This window comes from Candoia aspera, chromosome 4 (genome assembly GCF_035149785.1).
Source record: "Candoia aspera isolate rCanAsp1 chromosome 4, rCanAsp1.hap2, whole genome shotgun sequence".
Lineage (NCBI taxonomy): Eukaryota > Metazoa > Chordata > Lepidosauria > Squamata > Boidae > Candoia > Candoia aspera.
In genome coordinates this window covers 3,961,502-3,981,189 of record NC_086156.1, presented here as the reverse complement: position 1 = coordinate 3,981,189, position 19,688 = coordinate 3,961,502, and the positions used below count along the sequence as shown (strand labels likewise).

The following is a 19,688-nucleotide window of genomic DNA, read 5'->3' as shown; positions in this document are numbered from 1 at the left end:
GCTGACACCATTCCCTCTCCCCAGTTTGAATGTGAAACTGGGGATCATCTTGATGAACAGCAGGCAAGGTGTTTCTGCGGGCACCCAGCAGGATCATTTTAGGCCAAAGGTAAAGAAAGATTCTGCCGTTTAAGCTGATTTCCTGATCCTCAATCCAAGAATGATCTCACGGGGATAGGAACCACTATACAAACCTTTCCATCCCTGAATTATTCAGAAGTTTCCACCGCATGAACATTTAACACAGAAGCAACTGATTTAACTTTGGGTGGGCAGGAGCGACGAGACGTTTCCAAAACCCATTTGCCTGTCACGGACTTAAACCCGATTTTTCTGAACTCACCCAATTTGCCGAGCTCGTATCAAAGGCACAGAACTGTAAGTGAATCTCATCAGCTGCATCTGCAAAGCACTCTAGGCCAGAATGTGGCTCGCTCGTTCGTGCTGGGCGGTTGAGTGAGAACTGGGCTTGGGTCAGGCACATTTCAATCAGCTTTCAAGGAAACTTGTGGCCTTGCAATGGAGCAAGAAACTGAGAAGCAAAATGGGGTCATGGTGGCGGGGATAAAAAGCAGCACTGTGAAAGGTTGATTGGCATGAAGACGCGGTGAGAAAGATCAAGGTTTGGGTCCCTCCAAACTCAGTCTTCACACTTCTGACAGCAGAACAAGAGTGCCAGCCAGCCAATTTCTCTCTCCAAATCTAGAAAGGTAGCCAGAACACTTTTTGAAGCCATATATGACTTTAATTAGCTGGTACTTAATATAAAAATCAACCTTAAAATATCTGGTTTATTTCTCATACAGCAGTGTTTCTCAACCTTGGCCGCTTTTAAGAGGTGTGGACTTCAACTCCCAGAATTCCCCAGCCTGGGGAATTCTGGGAGTTGAAGTCCACACCTCTTAAAAGCGGCCATGGTTGAGAAACACTGTCATAGAAAGAAGAACTGGATTTTGTTTCCCCCAAGCAAGTTAACTTCTCCCAAACGTTGCATGTTCTGCTGAATCTTCTCTTCTTCCTCATGATTATCATTACACTAACACTGTTTATAGACTTCTGTATTTAAAAAATAGCTGCATTGAACTTCTCGGAAACTTACAGTGCCTGCTGGCTGATCTCCTTCCTAAAACTGGCAGGAAGTCATACCAGTTTGGCATTTTGCTATTGAACAGTGGGAATCTTAAAGGTGGGGGGACGGGGTAGCAAAAGAGAAGTGGCCCAGTATGGCTGATGCACAGTCCTTGCCTGGATTAACCTCTTCCTCCCTGTATCCGTTTCTAAAGGAAAATCATCCATCAGTGACTGCTTTCAGAGATATTTCCAATAGGTAACAATTTCAGGACACAAAAGGGGGGGGACAGGAGGAGAATTTGGGCTTGAAAGACAGCCATGGGGAGAAGGATATTTTAGATCAGGTCTAATTCTGTTTGCCTTGAAAAGGGAAGTGATGGAAGCAAAGGATGTTTTTTAAAGTGCAAATGAAGATGGGGGGGGGGGGGATTGCAGTGGGATAATCGCCCAGGGCCACAGGAAAAGAGGGGCATTCCTAATATTGTTCTGTACCCAAGAAGACCCCAACTTTTCATTCCAAAGAGTAAACCCATTCAGTTAAAATATAACCCAGTGTTTTGCAAACTTGGCAACTTTAAGATATGCTGGCTGGGGAATTCTGGGAGTAAGCCCACCCATCTTGAAGTTGCCAACTTTGAAAAACACTGATGGAACCCATTGATTATTTCAGTATTTGGGTCTGCTCAATGGGACAAAATGGGGGTGGGGGGGAGAGGAAGTGGTACGACATGCAATGGCTGGCAGCGGGTTCAGATGGCAACCACCCAGTTCTTCTGGTGTGTATTTGAAGCTATTTTTTGGCAGCTGGTTGGGGGAGGGGGGAGACCACAAGGAAAGTTATGGCAATAACCTCTTGTTGCTAATATTAAACAATAAGCCAGATCAAGCAGCTAATTGTGCTTTTTCAGCCTGTTTTACGCATGCAGCATTCAGTAATTCACTGGCGCCCTCTAGAGCCTTAAAAGAAAACTTTCCTCTTTTATTCTACAGCAAAGACGACAATCTTGTTCAAGATCACTTCTTGTGAACAATATCCCCTCCTGTTCCCCTTTCATAAGGTGGTTGGGTTCACAGGCCAGAGCGGTGTTTCTCAACCTTGGCAGCTTTCAGATGGGCGGACTTCAACTCCCAGAATTCCCCAGCCAGCTTGGGAGTTGAAGTCCGCCCATCTGAAAGTTGCCACCGTTGAGAAACACTGAGCTATATCGTGTTTCTGAGAAAGTCAAAGGCTACCTGAATCTACATGTCAGGCTGATTTTCCTGAGTCTGAGCTGACCAGGACAGCTAGATCCTCAGCTAAATTCTCCTTCTCTCTTCAGGGTGAAGCTTCAGGTGTGCTAGAATAAAACTTTGGAGGATTCCCCAAAGTCAGCACGCAGCTTCTTAAAACATGGGAGAATGAAGGCAAAGCTGGTAGGAAATTGCAGATTCCTGCCACAACCACCCTGTGAGATAGACTATCCCTAAACAAGATGCAGGTGAAGTTTACTTTGGATCCAATGGGCCCCAGATCAACTTCTTAACTGCTGCACGATCAGTCCAATTACATAGACCTGTGTTTTTCAAACTTGGCCACTTTCAGATGGGTGGACTTCAACTCCCAGAATTCCCCAGCCAGCAACTCCAGTTCTGGGAGCTGAAGTCCACCCATCGTAAAGTGGCCAAGCTTGAAAAACACAGATGACCAAACCAAGAAATCAACTCCACAGGAAAGCTAAAACAAAATGTATTAATATTGGCTATAGCAACAGAACTTGCAAGTCTGGTTGTGCTTTACACCCCCCCCCCCAATACTCATGTGAATTAGGGGGATGTCTGTCTCAGCCGCTTACAAGCACTATCTGCCTGCTGTGGACTTAAGATAACTTAACAAGACACCACGCTGGCCCCCTCAACCTTCTGGACCGGATCGCTGCCTGATGCCCTGCATGCCCGTTGTTGCTGGGGATGGTAGGGGCTGTTGCCCAGCATACCTGAAGGGCAGGCTAAGCTACATGGAGAAAGGGTGGCACGTGTTTCCTTGCTGAATTGTTTCTGGAAAAGAGTTGGGGTGCCGAGGGATGCCCTTCATTTTACTAGCTGCCTTTCATCCGTGACTTTAACAGACATGTGTGAAACGTGGCCTCTGAATAAAATCAATCCAGATCCTAGACAGCAGAGAAGGCCCAAGTGAAAAGATGGGAGATACAAAACATCACCGACAAGTACATATGAAAAATGTAATTTAATCTTTTATTATCTATTCATTTTCTACATATATACATGCCATTTTTTCAGACATGAGAAATTCAGTCTTTTGAACACAGTGCAAAAGCTTCGGGGTGGGGGGAGAGAATCAGAAACAAACAGAAGCATCTTTGGTCGAAAAATAAAAAGCAGTAGGGGTTTAAAATCCTGTTCTATCTGATTATTTCAAAGGAGTAGCCATTCGGAATTTTAACATTTGTTAGCTTTCGTCCAGAGAGGGGAAAAACAGATCTTGGCACTAACAGGGCTATGTTCTTCTTTTAGCAAGAGACAAATTTGCACTACCCAAAGAAAAATGTCACGTGTCGCAAAATTAAAAGGACACTTTGTCAAGGCAGTGGGTTTAAAGTGGGCTACGGCAGTTGGTCAAAATAGTCAAGATGGCTTATTGTGTGAAAAGCCGCATCCCTTCTCAAGGGGACATACTGTGCCCACTCTTGAAAATTTAGCAAATCAGGGGGCAAGACTGCAAGATTTTGCAGGCTGGATTATTATATATTTAAGCACTGTAGACCCAGGGAGGCCACATCAAAAGAGTTTGGGTCTAAACAGGATGTTGTCACAGCTTCTGCATTTCAAGCAGCTGAAGATGTGGATAAACCAAGGGGATGTTGGGGAAGGATCAGTTGTGGAAAATGGAAAAGAGCCTGCCATTTTAGAACGAAAAGGTGAAGTTAATTTTTTTCCCCTGATAATGTGGCTCTCTAAGGCATTTTTTTTTCAGTTCTCAAATCCAACTGCCTATAGAAAGAGAATAAAAATGCCCAACAGGGGAGAGATTTGGCGTAAATATTCCCTCAGAAAGTCTAGTTTGCTGACCATCCAGCAGCGCGATGGGAGGCTTTGCCAAGCTATCACATAAAACTTCTTTTAATCCCACAGGTTGCTAAGAAAATCTGCATCAAAGTTTTGTACAATATACTGGTTTCAAAAAGTTATCAAAAAGGGCTCACAAATGGTTAAATGCTAGCCGAGATTTCCACACATTTCAAACAGGATATAAAGAGCAACAGGTGCCCAGATTCTAGTTTAGAAGAGCAGGTTCTTCAAGTCTGTCATCAAATTTTAAGCACAAACACTTAAAGATGGTGAATTGGGAAAGAGGAGAGAACATCTGCCATTCTTTATTACAATGGCTTCCTTTCTTCTCTTTTTTTAGAAACTACCTCTTCTTTTAAGAGTTCCAAAAAAATTAAACAACGGGGGACAATCATTTAGATCAGTGTTTCTCAACCTCAGCAACTTTAAGATGTGGCTGGATGGCTGGGGAATTCTGGGAGTTGAAGTCCATACATCTTAAAAGTTGCTGAGGTTGAGCAACACTGGTTTAGATAGATCTGGTGAAAATCAGGCTTCAGTTAAAAGCTGCTGAGGCAGCGAGTCAGTTTCAGCTGTACCAGTGTGAAAGGCAGGTGGGACTTTGCATGATGGCCCCGCTAGAAAACCTCTCCCCGGTAGAAAATTAACTCACCAAGGGAAGTTGGGTAATTAATTTTTATGACACGCTAGCTTTCTGTGAGGAGGAAAACTTACCCCCCGTTCCCCTAGATGTATAAAAAAAACTGATAGCTCTTTGCAAAGTTGGGCTGATCTCCAAAGGCTAACCAGTGTCATATTTTGTTCATCCTTGGGTGGGAAACCACCAGGTAATCCCTGGGTTATAGGCCTGATGGGGAAGGCAACAGCCACTCTTTCTTGACACTTCCACAGGTGCACCCACAAGGTCACCGAGAAATGAGAAATACAACTCAAAAAGACACTTTAGAACCCAACTGTGCTCCAGAAGTTCAAGACAGCATCCGTTCTTCTACCTTCCAATTTTATCCCTCAAGCTACTACTTGAGTTACATTGGGCTGGAAGACATTAGCTGGCCCAGTCATCGTCTATGGCTAAGGGTAGATTTGAACCTAGATTTCACCATCCTAGTCTAATTCTTTAACTGCCCTACCATACTGGAACAAAACCATCTTTATCTGGGATGGAGGAACCTGGAACTTCACAGCTCCCCACCATGCTGCAGTTCCTATGCAGTTTACTGCTTAGGTGAGAACTAGACCAATGTTGCACACCCAGAGAGAAGCCTTGGGAGGCCTTGGCTATGGGGAACAGCCTAGAAGCAACGCAGATCCCAGAAAGCTTTCAGAACTCCACCCCAACAGGCCAGGAGTTCTCAATCCCAGTGTGTCACCTCCCCCACCGGCCATCCCCTTGCTGTCAGTTGGGCAGGTTTCTTTCTGCAAGTCAAGGGCAGAGGATGATTTCAGTACTTCCATATAACACTTGGAGCCATCCGGGGAAATGTGCAAGTCCCTCTACAGCTAGACTCTTCCAAGGAAGGAGGCTTGGAAGGAGAATCCACGGAGGAAATAAAGGACAAACAGGACCAGAGATGAGGTTCCTCCCATTTCAGCTGGGCTGTAACGCACCCGATATGAAAGAAGCTCACACGTGTCTTGAGTGCGTGGGATCAAAGCAGACCTTTTAAGACACCTACGATGCTGATAGACTGTGTGACTCGGCAATTTAGAAGTGCTTTTTCCCTCCTCAAATTTGCATTTCATCAAAAGGCAAAACATACCTCCATGATGGGACTATCTATGCTAGAAGCACATCCAAGACAGAATGTAGGTAGTGTTGGCCATTGTTGTGACACAAGGCCGGAGAGACCGTGCGGACCTGGCAGCGAACAAGAACTGGGTCCGTTGCATCAATCCAAGATCTGTTAACATTTGCCCTGGTAAAGTCGTGTGTTCCCTGATGTGAGGTCCAGCAGCATTTGAGTTGCTTTGAGCTAAACTCAGCAGGTGCCCTGCTTAGGGCATGCCACTAGAAATTGCCATTGTTGCTTGCAGTAAAAATTCATCCCGTTCAGTCAAACTGAAAAGAGTAACTACATGAAGAACCTACAGTATTTAGTTCACTTCTTCCCCTTATTACCTCTCCTGTAAACCTGTGGCTGTGAATCCCACATGTGGAAAGAAGACCGAAAGCTAGGTATCAAATAAGGAAAGACGACAAAAATCCCGTGCCAGTGTGAAGCTGTGTAACCAAATGCCTTTTCAAGGCCTTCTTTTAGCTCAAAATAATGAACTGGCTTGTACAATAAATGTTTACAGGAGATACCTCAAGGCACCTTCACCATCCGTGGCTTTTCATGGCATTCTAATCCTTGCCTTGCCCACCCTTTACAGCTCATATAAGTAGATTTACCTAGAGCCTGACTATTAGGGTAACATATACAAGCTGCGCCTTATTCAAGAACCTGCTTCCCAAACAATTCCACCCCCCACAACTATCGTCGTCATAAATTACTGATTAGGACAACCCCCCGTTGCCACAAAAGCCTCAATTGTTCAGTCAAGAGCCTGTGCTTTAAACTTGGAGGAACCCAAACGCTGGTTGCAGCGATGCCCCAAAGCTCATCTCCGAGAACACAGTTGGGAGTTTTCAGTGCGTGTGCAATACGGACCGTAACTGGAGTCTGACTCTCCAGGCTGATTTTCCCACTTCAGCAGCAGCTGGCTGTGCTTTCTGAACTGCTCTCTGTTTGCAAAAGACGAGCCAGAAAATGTGCTCCTGGCAACCTATAACCTGAATTTCTGCTGGAAGCTCAGAGGAGCATAAAGAGCAGCCTGCGAGATCTTCTTCAGTGCAGACATCCTCCAGATTATTCTTGGATCACCTACACTAATCTGCAAAGAATTCGCGCTTCCTTCTTTAAGACGGATGTCTTGCTTCTTTGCTCCCCGTCAGCCCTAAAAGGTAGTGTCTGATTTTTGCTAAGAGGCATTATTTCGCGGAAGGATGAAAAACCAAACTTACTAGTCAAACCATTTCGAGCTGCATTACAACCACCTTCCTCAACGCAAAGACTTTGTAAACGCCCCATCTGGGATTCCGTGAGTCCTTTTTCACACCCCCAAATCGGGCTGTTTCTCAGCCACCTGCCGGGTTAGTATCTGATGAGAAGAAAGAAAAGCTACTCCTATGTGGAAAAGTATCTGCCAGTGGTTTCTTAACCCATACAAGTACGTGTTGCAGAAAGAGATGGTCACAAAAAGGATGAAGACCTTGATCTTCCTGGCTGGACTGTAGAACAAGTAGAGGTAACACTGCAAAAAAAATTTTAAAAAAGAGAAAAAACAGCTGTTAAGCAAGCACGATACAAACACAATACAAATAGTCCTTGGTTTACGACAGCAACTGGGACCGGAATTGTTGTTGCTAAGTGACATGGTCGTAAAGCACGATGTCACGGTTGCTGTCATTAAGTGAGTCACCATGGGTCATTAAGCAAGGATGTCACGTGGTCACCATTTGTGACCTCCTGCCAGCTTCCCCACTGACTTTGCTTGTCAGAACTAGGCAAAGGAGGTTGCAAATGGCGATCACGTGACCATGGGGATGCTGTGACAGCCGGAACTCCGAGGACCAGTTGGAAGTACCACCTGATCAGCACCGTCACAAGTTTGAGCGGTCGCTGAACAAGTAGTTGTTAAGCGAGGACCATCCGTATAAGCATGGACGATGACTATTTAAAATGGTATTGACTGCATTACTTTACCATAGACCATGCGATCCATAACATAACGTAATACAACATCCAAACAGACCCTGAAATACTCAAAGGTTGCTGGAATCGACCAGTGATCCAAAAGCGAAATGAGACATTAAATGCGTTTACTCTGCTAACTCCATTTTATAGCAGGAGTCAGCAAAATTCATTGGAAAGGTCAAACTCTAACAAGATGGCTGGATCTTACCTGAAGTCCTGCAAGCTCTCATTCAAGAATATTTAAGCTCTTAACCTCTCAGAAATAGGATGTTACTTGTTTATCTTGAGAGATTTGAGTCATTTTTAATTTATTTTTCAGTGCCGGGCACTGAAAATCTGTGAATACAGAAAACACAGGCTCGCGATGAATCAATGATAAGCCTTCAGTTATCAACTTACAAATCAAAGCGTTACAGCAAACTATTGAGGTAGAAGCACTTTTAAGACACTTTTTAAGGGGGGGAAAAAAGAAACCAGGAAGGAAAGACAAGTCCCAACAAAACAGACAATACGTAAGTTACTTACCAAACCAAAGCAGGCTATGAAAGGTAGCAGAAACGCTACCACATTTCCAATTCCTTTGCGATCTTCCTACAAGAAGATTTATTTTATTGACTGATTGATTTATATTTATATTTATATTTTTTTAATTAAATTTATATCACCGCCCATCTCCCCCAATGGGATGAATTGGAATAGAAAATTAAAATTCGAAAATGAATTTGAACGTCAGGTTGACTCAGCTAGTGCAAAGAGACCCGGAAAATAGATCCACTGCACCACGCACACGTTTTCCTACCCACCTAATAAAGCTCATGTTGGAAAGCTACCAGCTTGGTCACTTTTACCAAATGTGGCTCTTCCTGGAGCAATTATGTACAAGCCTGATCAGAGGTCTTGCCGTATTCAGGAGAACTTACTTCCAAACCAGCTGGAAAAGCACAACAACCTGAATTCTGCTTTAAAGAGATTCTGACCAGTTTCTATTTTTTTAACACATACTTTGGCACCGGAATGCAGAATCAGAGTTAACTAAACTGATTAGGCAAGATTGTGAACAGTAGTGGATCCTATTATAGAAGATACCAAGTAAACTACAGGTAATCCTCAACTTATGACCATTCGCTTAACGACGGTCCAAAGTTACGACGGCCTCATAATGGGTGCTTTACGGCTTGTAAAGCATTTCCGAGTGCCGCAAAAGTCACACACCCCCACGGTCACATGATCACATTTCGGGCGCTTTGGCAACTGGCTCACATTTACAACCAGTTGCAGTGTCCCGCAGTCACGTGATCGTTTTTTGTAACTTTTTGCCGTTTTCCAGCAAAAAATGCCTATTGGGGAAGCTGGATTCACCTAACGGCAGCTGTAAAAATGGTCGTAAAATCGGGTCTGGTGGTGACCGCAACAACTTACAATGGTAATTCCAGTTCCAAGTATGGTCATAAGTCGAGGACTACCTGTAGTTATATGCAGTATGATGGCCTTAACCTATTTTTAAAAATATTTCATTTGTTAGCAATCAATTTTTGAAGATCTGAAATCACAGTTCCTTGGTGTGGAGGAAATGCCTCCACTTAAGTTGGTATTATTCTTCTAAGATGCCAACAGCTATTCTACATCAGAACACCACACCGATTTTTCTCCTGTTGGACCAATTCCACTGGAGGAGAACACCCAATCTTCAAACAACACAGAACTGTTTACTAAATCTAGGTCAGTGTTTCTTAAACCTTTTTCTCTCAGGACCCCTTCCCACTTTTAAAAATGATGGAGGACCCCAAAAAGAGCTTTTGTTTGTCTAGTTTATATTTATCGACATTTACTGTTTTAAAAATTAAAATTGACGCATTTGCTACCACTACCGCTTCCCATGATTGTTTGATGGGATTTTAATAGTGTATTATTTTTCAACATAGGCTGGAAAATTATTTTGATTTTGTGGACCCCAGAGAGTCTTGGGGGATAGACTAGGAGAGGGAAGGGGGGGAAAAGCCCTGAAACTAGAAAAATCCATAAGTGAACCTGTTTGGAAGAAGGCCAATTTTACTGGCTTCATTATTATTTCAAAGCTAACTCTAAATAGCATGCATCTGCAAGGCAGGAACCTTCCCTGGTTTTGTCCAATTTTTCAGCTAGTTTGTAGACAGTTAGGGATGATGTAACCTAACCAACTGAAAAAGACTGTCTTCATCTTGACCGGGTCACTCCACCCAACATGACTACGGAAAGAACCGTTAAAAATGAGCACAGGAAGAGCTCCCCTCTTTGCCCCCAAATCAGCAGCCCGGTTACCTGAAATGAATATTCTGCCAGGTGAACCCCTCGAATAAGGTTGAGCGCACCGCACATGATGTTGAGGATGAGAGAGAGGATCCCCAAAGGAGACACAGGCTGCATCCTGCAAGCAGGAGCTGTAATGGAATTCAAAGAGAAACAGGCATTAAAACCAAGGTGAGATTGGTCCATCTTGCTAGGAAGTTTACAACTCTCCTTTATGCTTCTCCCTTACTTTGATGCCCGGACTATTTTCCAGTTTAATTGCCTTTTGCAAAATATCTTGTCTACACCATTTATTCCCTGGATTTGAAGTAGCTTTGAAACAACCCCAAGGAAAGATAGTTTAAAGTAATGCTGATCTGTTTGACAGGACTGAAGGGATCTGAAGCATTTCTAGTAAGCTACAGGAAATGGTCCAAATCCATAGATTAGCTTTTCCCAACCTGGCATCCTCTAACTGTATTGGGACTACATCTCCCAGAATCCCACATGCCCGGGAATATGCTCCACTCTGAATCCATATTGTTGATTTTGTAATTAATGGGCAATCACAATGGCCTCTGTGTACTGCAAGGTTTTTCCAAATGTGTCCCAGAGAACTTGAAGGCAACTAATTTTCTGTCACTGGAGCTTTGCCTCCTGATCAGGATGTTTTTTTTTTAATTAACAGGTTCCGCAGCCTGTAAAAATTTGGAAAAGTCTGGCTGAAAGCTGTACTGCCCAACACTGAAACTAATCACAGTCAATTGCCTTATTGTGCCTGTAGTGTCTGGCAGGGCAAGTCGGGAAACAGACTGCAGAAGTTGGACTAGAACTCCACTCCGCTGAGATAGGCTACAGCAGTGCTTCTCAATCTCAGCAACTTTACAGCTTGTGGACTCCAACTCCCAACATGCCCCAGTGTTCTGCCAAGCGTCCAGGCAGTGATCAGGTGCCCAGACAATTGGTCCTTTTAGATCCGGAGACAATAAGCACACCAGTGAGTAAAGAGATTTTAAGCTTTATTATTAACTTAAGCAAACAGATTTAAACAGAAATACAGTTTAGGCAGATTAAACAGAAGCATAAAAAGCACAGCATGAAGAAAGAAAAATCATAACATACCAAGCAGGATGACACCCAATCTCCTGTAGGCTGTCAGGAGCCCCTTGATAAGAATAGCGGAGGGTGACTCCATTTCCACAGTGCTAACGTCTGTGCAGAAGCTCCCAAACTCAAAAGACAATCCTAAGGTTTTTATCAAAGTCAGGCCCTAAAACCTTGTGAACCTGTTTCCATGGCTCAGAGGCTGCAGGATCTGACCTAGACTAGAGAGTTCCCAGGGTCTGGGGCACCTGTTTATGACATGATCCAAGAGCCTGGGAAGCCATACAGACAAGCCAGTGCTAACACAAACAACCTTGGAGTTTTCTCTTCTCCCTCCCATTTCAAACAGAAATTAAAAAACAAGCCAGGTAAACATTAGTACAACTCAAAATAAACTCTAAGCTGCTTCTTCATGTGAAGGAGAAAAATCAAAATACGTCACTTAAACTCCTCGAAATACAGTGGTCCTCCGCATTGCCACTACACCCAGCCAGCTGGCTGGGGAATTCTGGGAGTTAAAGTCGCTGAGACTGAGAAACACTGAGCTACAGTAACAGAATCTGGGGAGCCTTGCTGTGTTTTCCCTTCCCTCCCTCTTAAGGCAGAGCTAATCTGAGTTTCTCATGTTTTGTTTCCCGGGCTTAAAGCCCGTTTTCGTTTTTGTTAACTGTCTCTGCACAGTTCCTCCAAGGCCTTCCATCTCTGTGGCTTCCTACATGCAAGGTGGTGAACAGGAAAAAGTTGACCCCCACGTAGGGTGACTCACCCGTCTCGAGGTGGGCTTCCACGCAGCCATTCATCATCCCGTTCATCAGCTCCGTATCCTCCCATCTGACAAGCGCAGGAGGCTGCAAGCGCAGGTCCTCTTGCATCTTTTCCACGTTGACCTTTGGCTGAGCGCAGTTGGTGTGATTGAAATGGTTTTTGATTTTCTGAATGACATTGTCTGCGGCAAAGAGGCGACAAAAGCTTTCTCTAAAAATAAGGAAACGGGTCTGTATGCTTTGCTAACTCCCAGCAATGGAGTTTGGTATTTTTCTAGGGTGAGACCATGGGATTATGTGGGATTCTGGGCATCCCATTTCCAGAAGACCTGAAAGACCAGGCAAAGGACAAATCATCATGGAGAAAATCTATCTATGTCAGGGTTTCTCAACCTTGGCAACTGGAAGATGTGTGGACTTCAACTCCCAGAATTCCCCAGCCAGCCATGCTGGCTGGGGAATTCTGGGAGTTGAAGTCCACACATCTTCCAGCTGCCAAGGTTGAGAAACCCTGATCTATGTGGTCGCTAAGAGTCAACAACAACTTGATGGCACATAATCAATGAATTTCCAGAAGGATAGTGATAGGGTTCAGGGGACGGTGGCAAAGGCAACGTGGGGACTTGAGGTCATGCCCCTTGAGGACAGGCTGAAGGAACCTGGGATGTTCAATCTGAAGCAAACAACATGGAGGGGAGACATAATATCAGTGCTCAGGTACGCAGAAGGGAACCATAGGAAACCAAGATCACAAACAGCAGCTATAAGTTGAGTTCATTTAAATATAAGGAAAAACTTCCTGATGGTAAGGTTTCTGAAAGAGTGGAACAGTCTATCTACGGAGATTAGAAGTTCTCCATTTCTGGGGGATTTTAGGAAAAGGCTGGACAGCCAACTCTCATGGATGCTTTGATTGGCTTTCCTGAATGTTGTAGATGTTATAGAATATCCTCACTTATCTCTAAATAAATTAAATAGCCCTGAATAACCAATCCCCAGATCATTTTGGCTGCCCTTAGTTCCAGCTCTATTCCATTTATTTATATATGCATCAGATCCATAAGGCTTTCCAACTCCATTGCACTGCTGGGTGCCATGCAAATTCAAAAGCACATTAAACAACAATGCAAAATGAAAATAGTGGGCCTTCAGAAAGAGTAAAACTAATAACCCCTCAACATGCAGGATTCCCACCAGGGGCCCGCCACCCAACATAACCCAAGGCCTGGGAGAAGAACCAGGTTTTAAGAAGACCTCTCTAAGGGCATTGCAAATCTCTGGGGGAATGCTGCTCTAGAGGGCTGGTGCTGCCAGAGAGAAGGCTCCCTTCCTGGGTCCCATCAGATGACATTGTTTGATCAATGGGACTTGGAACATGCCAACTCTCTCTGATCATACAGGACAGGCAGTTGCTACAGGAGACAAAAGACCCCTTTCATAGCCCGGCCCTATGCCTTGAAGGGCTTTACAGGTAGTCCTCGCTTAACGACCATTCTTTTAATGACAGTTACAGTCATTACAATAGCCTCGGGAAAAGTGGTTTACGACCTGTACTCACACAACCGTTGCAAAACGCTGCACCATCCCCACAGTCATGTGATCGCAATTCAGGCACTTGGCAGCCGGCTCGCATTTACGACCGGTTGCAGCATCCTGAGGTCATGTGATCACAATCTGCAAATTTTTTTGCTGGCTTCGGGCAAAAAAACCCCATTGGGGAAGCTGAATTCGCTTAATGACCTGTGATTCACTTAATGACCACCACTTAACAACCAGTTTTCCAGTCCCTATTATGGTCATTAAGTGAGGACTACCTGTATAGGTGGTAACCAGAACCCTGAATTGCATTTGGAAGCTAACTGGTAGACAGTGCAGTTCACTGAGTAGATGCCTTATGAGCGTATTACAGCTTACCCATAACCACCCGTGCCATGCCCAAAGCAAGTACAAACCAATATAAAATATTTTGAATGCAGCCACATCATAGATTTGCAGGAATACAGTAGAATATTGGCACTTTTCAGTTTTGATCCCTCTTTTTAAGATAGCATTTGCATTTTTTCCACACACAGAAAGAAACCAAAGTGACATAGTTGTAAATACTAAGTTAGAATAGGCTACTTGAGCTCTAAAATGTGTTTATTAGACATTCTGGAGGGACAAATGCCTTGCCTGGGATGTGGAGAGACACACAGGGTCGCTTCCATAAAGCTGAAAATTGCTTCACTGATTGCCTCAAGCAAACAGTCAACCTCAACTTCATGCAAGGTGAAAAATAGGGGGTATTTTAAATTAACTGTCCCAGTGCCTCAAACAGACCAGACCAATTAAACCAATTCTCACAAACAAGATCATTTAACTGCTTGGTCAAGAGATCTATTTCTATCCTTCCTTATCAGCAGATTAAAAATGAAGACTAGGACTAGTGATTACGGTATTTTGGAAATCGTACGGAGCAATATTCCTGATGGTTCTCAACGTAGCAATAACTTGCTAAATTTTCCACAGGCAGAGAAAGACATAAAAGCAAACCAACTACATACCAAATTCAAGGAAAGCGTACGGCCTGGAGGCCAGACTCACACTGGTAGCGTTGTAGGACATGGCAAATTTGCATTGCAGCTCTTCCAAAAAGCAGAATGCCATGACTGCAGGGTAACTGCTGGCGGCAATGCAGGTGCAAGCAACGTCCCCAGAACTGTGGAAGCTGTGGGAAATATCGCAAAGAGCACAACGGGGAACAACAGTTACTGATTTGTGCATCGATAAAGGGAGGCATTTCATAGGAGAAGAGCTCCTTCAGGAAACGCTTGCCTGTTATCCTCTCAAGAAACGATTCTGCATGTTTTGAAAATAATAATAATGACGACAAAATCACTTGCATTTTGCAGTCAATTGCAAAAGGCAGCTTTGCTTGGAACAGCTGACATCCTGCGATCCATCCAACAACATCTGCCTATCCCAGGTCCTTGGGAAGGACTCAGTAGGTGGATAAAAATGCTAAAACCAGTCTAAACATCTGGCTGATTGTGCAACCAACAATACCGTCATCTGCCCTGGTCTTATGAAGAGACAATTCTGGAGGAGATACGAGAAATGGGGCGGATACAAGGGCAGCCCTATAAAAAGGTGGACAGGTGTAAGCAGTCATTTGTTGGGGGCTGTAAGGGGGTGGGCCTGAATCCAGATACAAGTAGGAACATCCATTCTCTCAGAAGTGCCCGTTTCATCTCTTTATTGCTCTTTTTTGTTCGGAAAACAGACAAGCATTTTCTGCCAGGTCTAAGAGCCACATTTTCCCTTTGAATATTCAGGACCGTTTTAAAAACATGGCTTTTTCAGTACACATCTGGAGTCTGAGGCAGAAGCAAGCAGAAGCTCCTGAGCCTAAGATGAATTTCTGTTGTCTGATGCTAGATGGTGCTACGGTTTTATGATTATATCTGCAGATTGTGTGTTTATTGCTCGATGAATTGGTAACTTTTTGAGCACTGGGTTATCTGCATCTGTTTGCTGCTTGTAAGCCACACAGATTCAAATCAAATGACTGAAGAGGCACAAAAACATTCCATGTAATAAATAAACAAAACAGGACAAGCCGATTTTTGTGTCAAGCTAAAGCGTGACTTACTGTATACTGAGGTCACGTTCTTTCACTGTGCCACGTTCTGGGTATTGTGCCAGTATGGATGACAGGACCTTGAGTCTTTTCCTGCATTCCAAAAAACCCTGGTCTAGATGGAAGTCGCTGGAAGCCGAAAGTGGGAGTCCATCCCTTACCCGCACCACGCAGGCAAAGAAGATCATGGGCATCCTTCACAGGAGAATTCATGGGGACAGCCTGGAAGAAGGCATTTCAATTAATCCAGGTCCATGCTGCTCTTTGACTGGTTGACACGGATGAAAATAAACCACATGTACTTATCAAATAGTCTTATTTTATAACTTATAAAAGACTTATAAAAGACTTTTAAGTCTTATAAAAGACTTATTTCATACCGTAAGTCTTACAAAAGACTTACAAGTCTTATAAAAGACTTATTTCATACTTATTATAATGTAAGTCTTACAAAAGACTTAGAAAATCAAGGCCACCAAGATAAACCCAGAATAGCAGCTTAAAACAAATATGCAGCGCCACAACCTTAAAAGTCCAGATAAGGAAGCAAAACTTTGTTTGGTGCTGAAACGATGCTGTTTCTAAGTTAGGCTCTCTGGAAAGAGCCACAGCTGAGAAGCTGTTGAATTGTAGAGCTGGAAGGGGCCATTTAGAGATCAGGCTCAACTCTGCCCAGTGTAGGAATCCAAATTAAAGTATCTCCAACAAATGCCAGTGTGTCTGGCTCAGACAACCTCCTTTACCTGAGCAGAAAAACGGCTTTGAGGCCCAATGCAGAATTGCCTAACCATATAACAAATGTGTGTCCACATTCAACAGCAACAACAACAATTTTTAAAGCTTACTTATTTGTTCAATTTGTAAGGGCTTTCCTAAACAAAATAATGAGCTCCGCATGTGAGAACTGCATGTGCTATTCTTCAGTGGCCAGACAGGTAGATCACGATGTTTAATTTAGTGCGAATTGTAAATTGATACCAGGTCACATCTACCGAGACCCAAAATTCAGCTAATATGAGGCTAACACGCGCGCAGTTGCGGTTGGGTTTTACACACTGCTAATCTTCATGTGCGCGCAATGGAGAAACGGAAGATTCCATCAAAGTAAAACGGTACAAGTTTAACGCTGTGACTTTGTTAAAAATAAGTTTAAGTTGTAAGTATATTCTTCTAATCTTTTACTGTTATATTCCGTTAATCAACATACAAAAATTTATGTTTAAAAACTTTCATTGCCTATTTCAGTCGAGTGGGAACCAATTATCCTATTCTCAATAGAAATATCCCTTCGAATAATGTGAATTCAAATAACGCAACCATTTTATGGGATTCGTTATCCGCACTAATCAAGACTTATCTGTACTGTTTAAAAACTACGTGTACTTTCAGATAAGCCCATCCATAGATAAGCCGAACCCCATTTTGGGGGTGTATTTTGGAACCTAAAATTCTCGGCTTATCCACAAGTTGGGCACGAAAGCCAGCTGGGTGACGTTGGGCCAGTCCCCCTCTCTCAGCCCAACTCACCTCACAGGGTTGTTGTGGGGAAACTAGGAGAAGGAAGGAGCATTAGGTATGTTCGCTGCCTTGAGTTATTTATAAAAAGTAACGAAGGCAGGATAAAAAAAAATCTGGAAGAAAAAAGTATACGCCATAAGTAAGGGTGCATGAGTGACTGGGATTTCTTTTTCTTTTTTAAAGGCATGCAGGGCCTGCAAAGATTCCGTATGGCAAAGCATACCCAGGAGGAGAAGAGCTGCCTGTTTATCCAATCTCACAGGATAAAACACACACAAACGCACGCACGCCGCCTCGCCCGAGACTCCGGCCCCGTCCCAAAGGGCCGCTCCAACTCTCCGCCTTCCTCCCTGACCCGCAGTGACCTCCATCCAGGTGGCTGCGAGCCCATTCTGCCTTCTTGGCCGTCAACGTGTCCCCAGATTCCAGATGCATTTGGCATTTTCACGAATACCCCTGGGACAAACGGCTCCTGGATCACTGCCGAGACCCTCCTGGTCGGCAGGCCAGCCGCCGCCCGCCCAAGCCGGCCTCTCGCCGCGCCCAAGGCCAAGCCAGCCCGGCCACGCGCAGCGGGCTCCAGCCCACGGCCTGGCTTCGCACCACGCCCGCCCAGACCCTTTCCGGTGCGCATGCGCGTACCCAGCCCGCCCGCCCGCTTCTGCCCGGGCGACCCTTCCTCAACCTTTCGCCCTCACAACCACCTCGCGAGGTAGGCTGCGCTTGCCTGCGACCCCGGCAGCCTCCGACGCCCTTCAACTCCGTTCCCCTCCCGCTTGGACACGGTGCCAGGGGTGCGCGCCTGGCCCGGGAGAAGGAAGAGGGGGCCCTTCCGAGCAGCAGCGGCGCCTCAGCCCGTCCCCCCGGCGCTCCAACCTCGGCTCTCTCGCCTCGGGCCTCGCCCGCGCCGTCGCGGCGGAAAAGGGTCCCACCACAACAAACGCTTCGGCCCGCCCACTTCCGGCTACAGAGAAGGCGACGGCCGGAGAGGGCTCGGGCACCATCGAGAGCCGACCGCAAGAGCATCGCACGCCCCCCCCACCCCCCCCAGTACCCTTGCGGCGGATCTTGCAGCAAGAACAGTTTCAGCAGATTTTGTTGTTGTTCTTTATTCGTCCAGTCGCTTCCGACTCTTCGTGACTTCATGGACCAGCCCGCGCCAGAGCTTCCTGTCGGTCGTCAACACCCCCAGCTCCCCCAGGGACGAGTCCGTCCCCTCTAGAATATCATCCATCCACCTTGCCCTTGGTCGGCCCCTCTTCCTTTTGCCTTCCACTCTCCCCAGCATCAGCATCTTCTCCAGGGTGTCCTGTCTTCTCATTATGTGGCCAAAGTATTTCAGTTTTGCCTTGAATATCATTCCCTCAAGTGAGCAGTCTGGCTTTATTTCCTGGAGGATGGACTGGTTTGATCTGCTTGCAGTCCAAGGCACTCTCAGGATTTTCCTCCACCACCACAGTTCAAAAGCATCGATCTTCCTTCGCTCAGCCTTCCTTATGGTCCAGCTCTCGCAGCCATATGTTACTACGGGGAACACCATTGCTTTAACTATGCGGACCTTTGTTGTCAGTGTGATGTCTCTGCTCTTAACTATTTTATCGAGATTTGTCATTGCTCTTCTTCCAAGGATTAAGCGTCTTCTGATTTCCTGACTGCAGTCAGCATCTGCAGTAATCTTTGCACCTAGGAATACAAAGTCTCTCACTGCTTCTACATTTTCTCCCTCTATTTGCCAGTGATCAATCAAGCTGGTTGCCATAATCTTGGTTTTTTTGAGGTTTAGCTGCAAACCAGCTTTTGCACTTTCTTCTTTCACCTTCATCATAAGGCTCCTCAGTTCCTCTTCACTTTCAGCCATCAAGGTGGTATCATCTGCATATCTGAGATTGTTAATGTTTCCCCCAGCGATTTTAACTCCAGCCTTGGATTCCTCAAGCCCAGCTTGTCGCATGATGTGTTCTTCATACAAGTTGAATAGGTAGGGTGAGGGGATACAGCCCTGCCGTACTCCTTTCCCAATCTTAAACCAGTCTGTTGTTCCGTGGTCTGTTCTTACTGTTGCTACTTGGTCGTTATACAGATTCTTCAGGAGGCAGACAAGATGACTTGGTATCCCCATACCGCTAAGAACTTGCCACAATTTGTTATGATCCACACAGTCAAAGGCTTTAGAATAGTCAATAAAACAGAAATAGATGTTTTTCTGAAACTCCCTGGCTTTTTCCATTATCCAGCGGATATGGGCAATTTGGTCCCTAGTTCCTCTGCCTTTTCTAAACCCAGCTTGTACATCTGGCAATTCTCGCTCCATGAACTGCTGAAGTCTACCTTGCAGGACCTTGAGCATTACCTTACTGGCATGTGAAATGAGTGCCACTGTTCGATAGTTTGAACATTATTTCGTGTTCCCCTTTTTTGGTATGGGGATATAAGTTGATTTTTTCCAGTCTGATGGCCATTCTTGTGTTTTCCAAATTTGCTGGCATATAGCATGCATTACCTTGACAGCATCATCTCGCAAGATTTTGAACAGTTCAGCTGGGA

General features: G+C 44.8%; 1 protein-coding gene across 2 annotated transcripts; it reads right to left on the bottom strand.

The window, feature by feature from the left end:
* Positions 1-3,270: 3,270 nt before the first annotated feature.
* Positions 3,271-18,035, bottom strand: SEC22C (SEC22 homolog C, vesicle trafficking protein). Of its 2 annotated transcripts, none has more exons than XM_063303297.1 (7): positions 18,021-18,035; positions 15,639-15,848; positions 14,551-14,714; positions 12,010-12,189; positions 10,173-10,291; positions 8,400-8,465; positions 3,271-7,431 (listed from the first exon to the last, which is right to left on the bottom strand). In XM_063303297.1, the coding sequence occupies exons 2-7, from the start codon at positions 15,818-15,820 to the stop codon at positions 7,231-7,233; spliced, it is 912 nt and encodes a 303-aa protein (XP_063159367.1). In that variant the 5' UTR covers positions 15,821-15,848; positions 18,021-18,035; the 3' UTR covers positions 3,271-7,230. The 2 variants fall into 2 exon arrangements, with proteins under 2 accessions (XP_063159367.1, XP_063159366.1); XM_063303296.1 differs by lacking the exon at positions 18,021-18,035 and adding an exon at positions 16,180-16,405 and having other exon boundaries at positions 15,639-15,927.
* Positions 18,036-19,688: the final 1,653 nt, after the last annotated feature.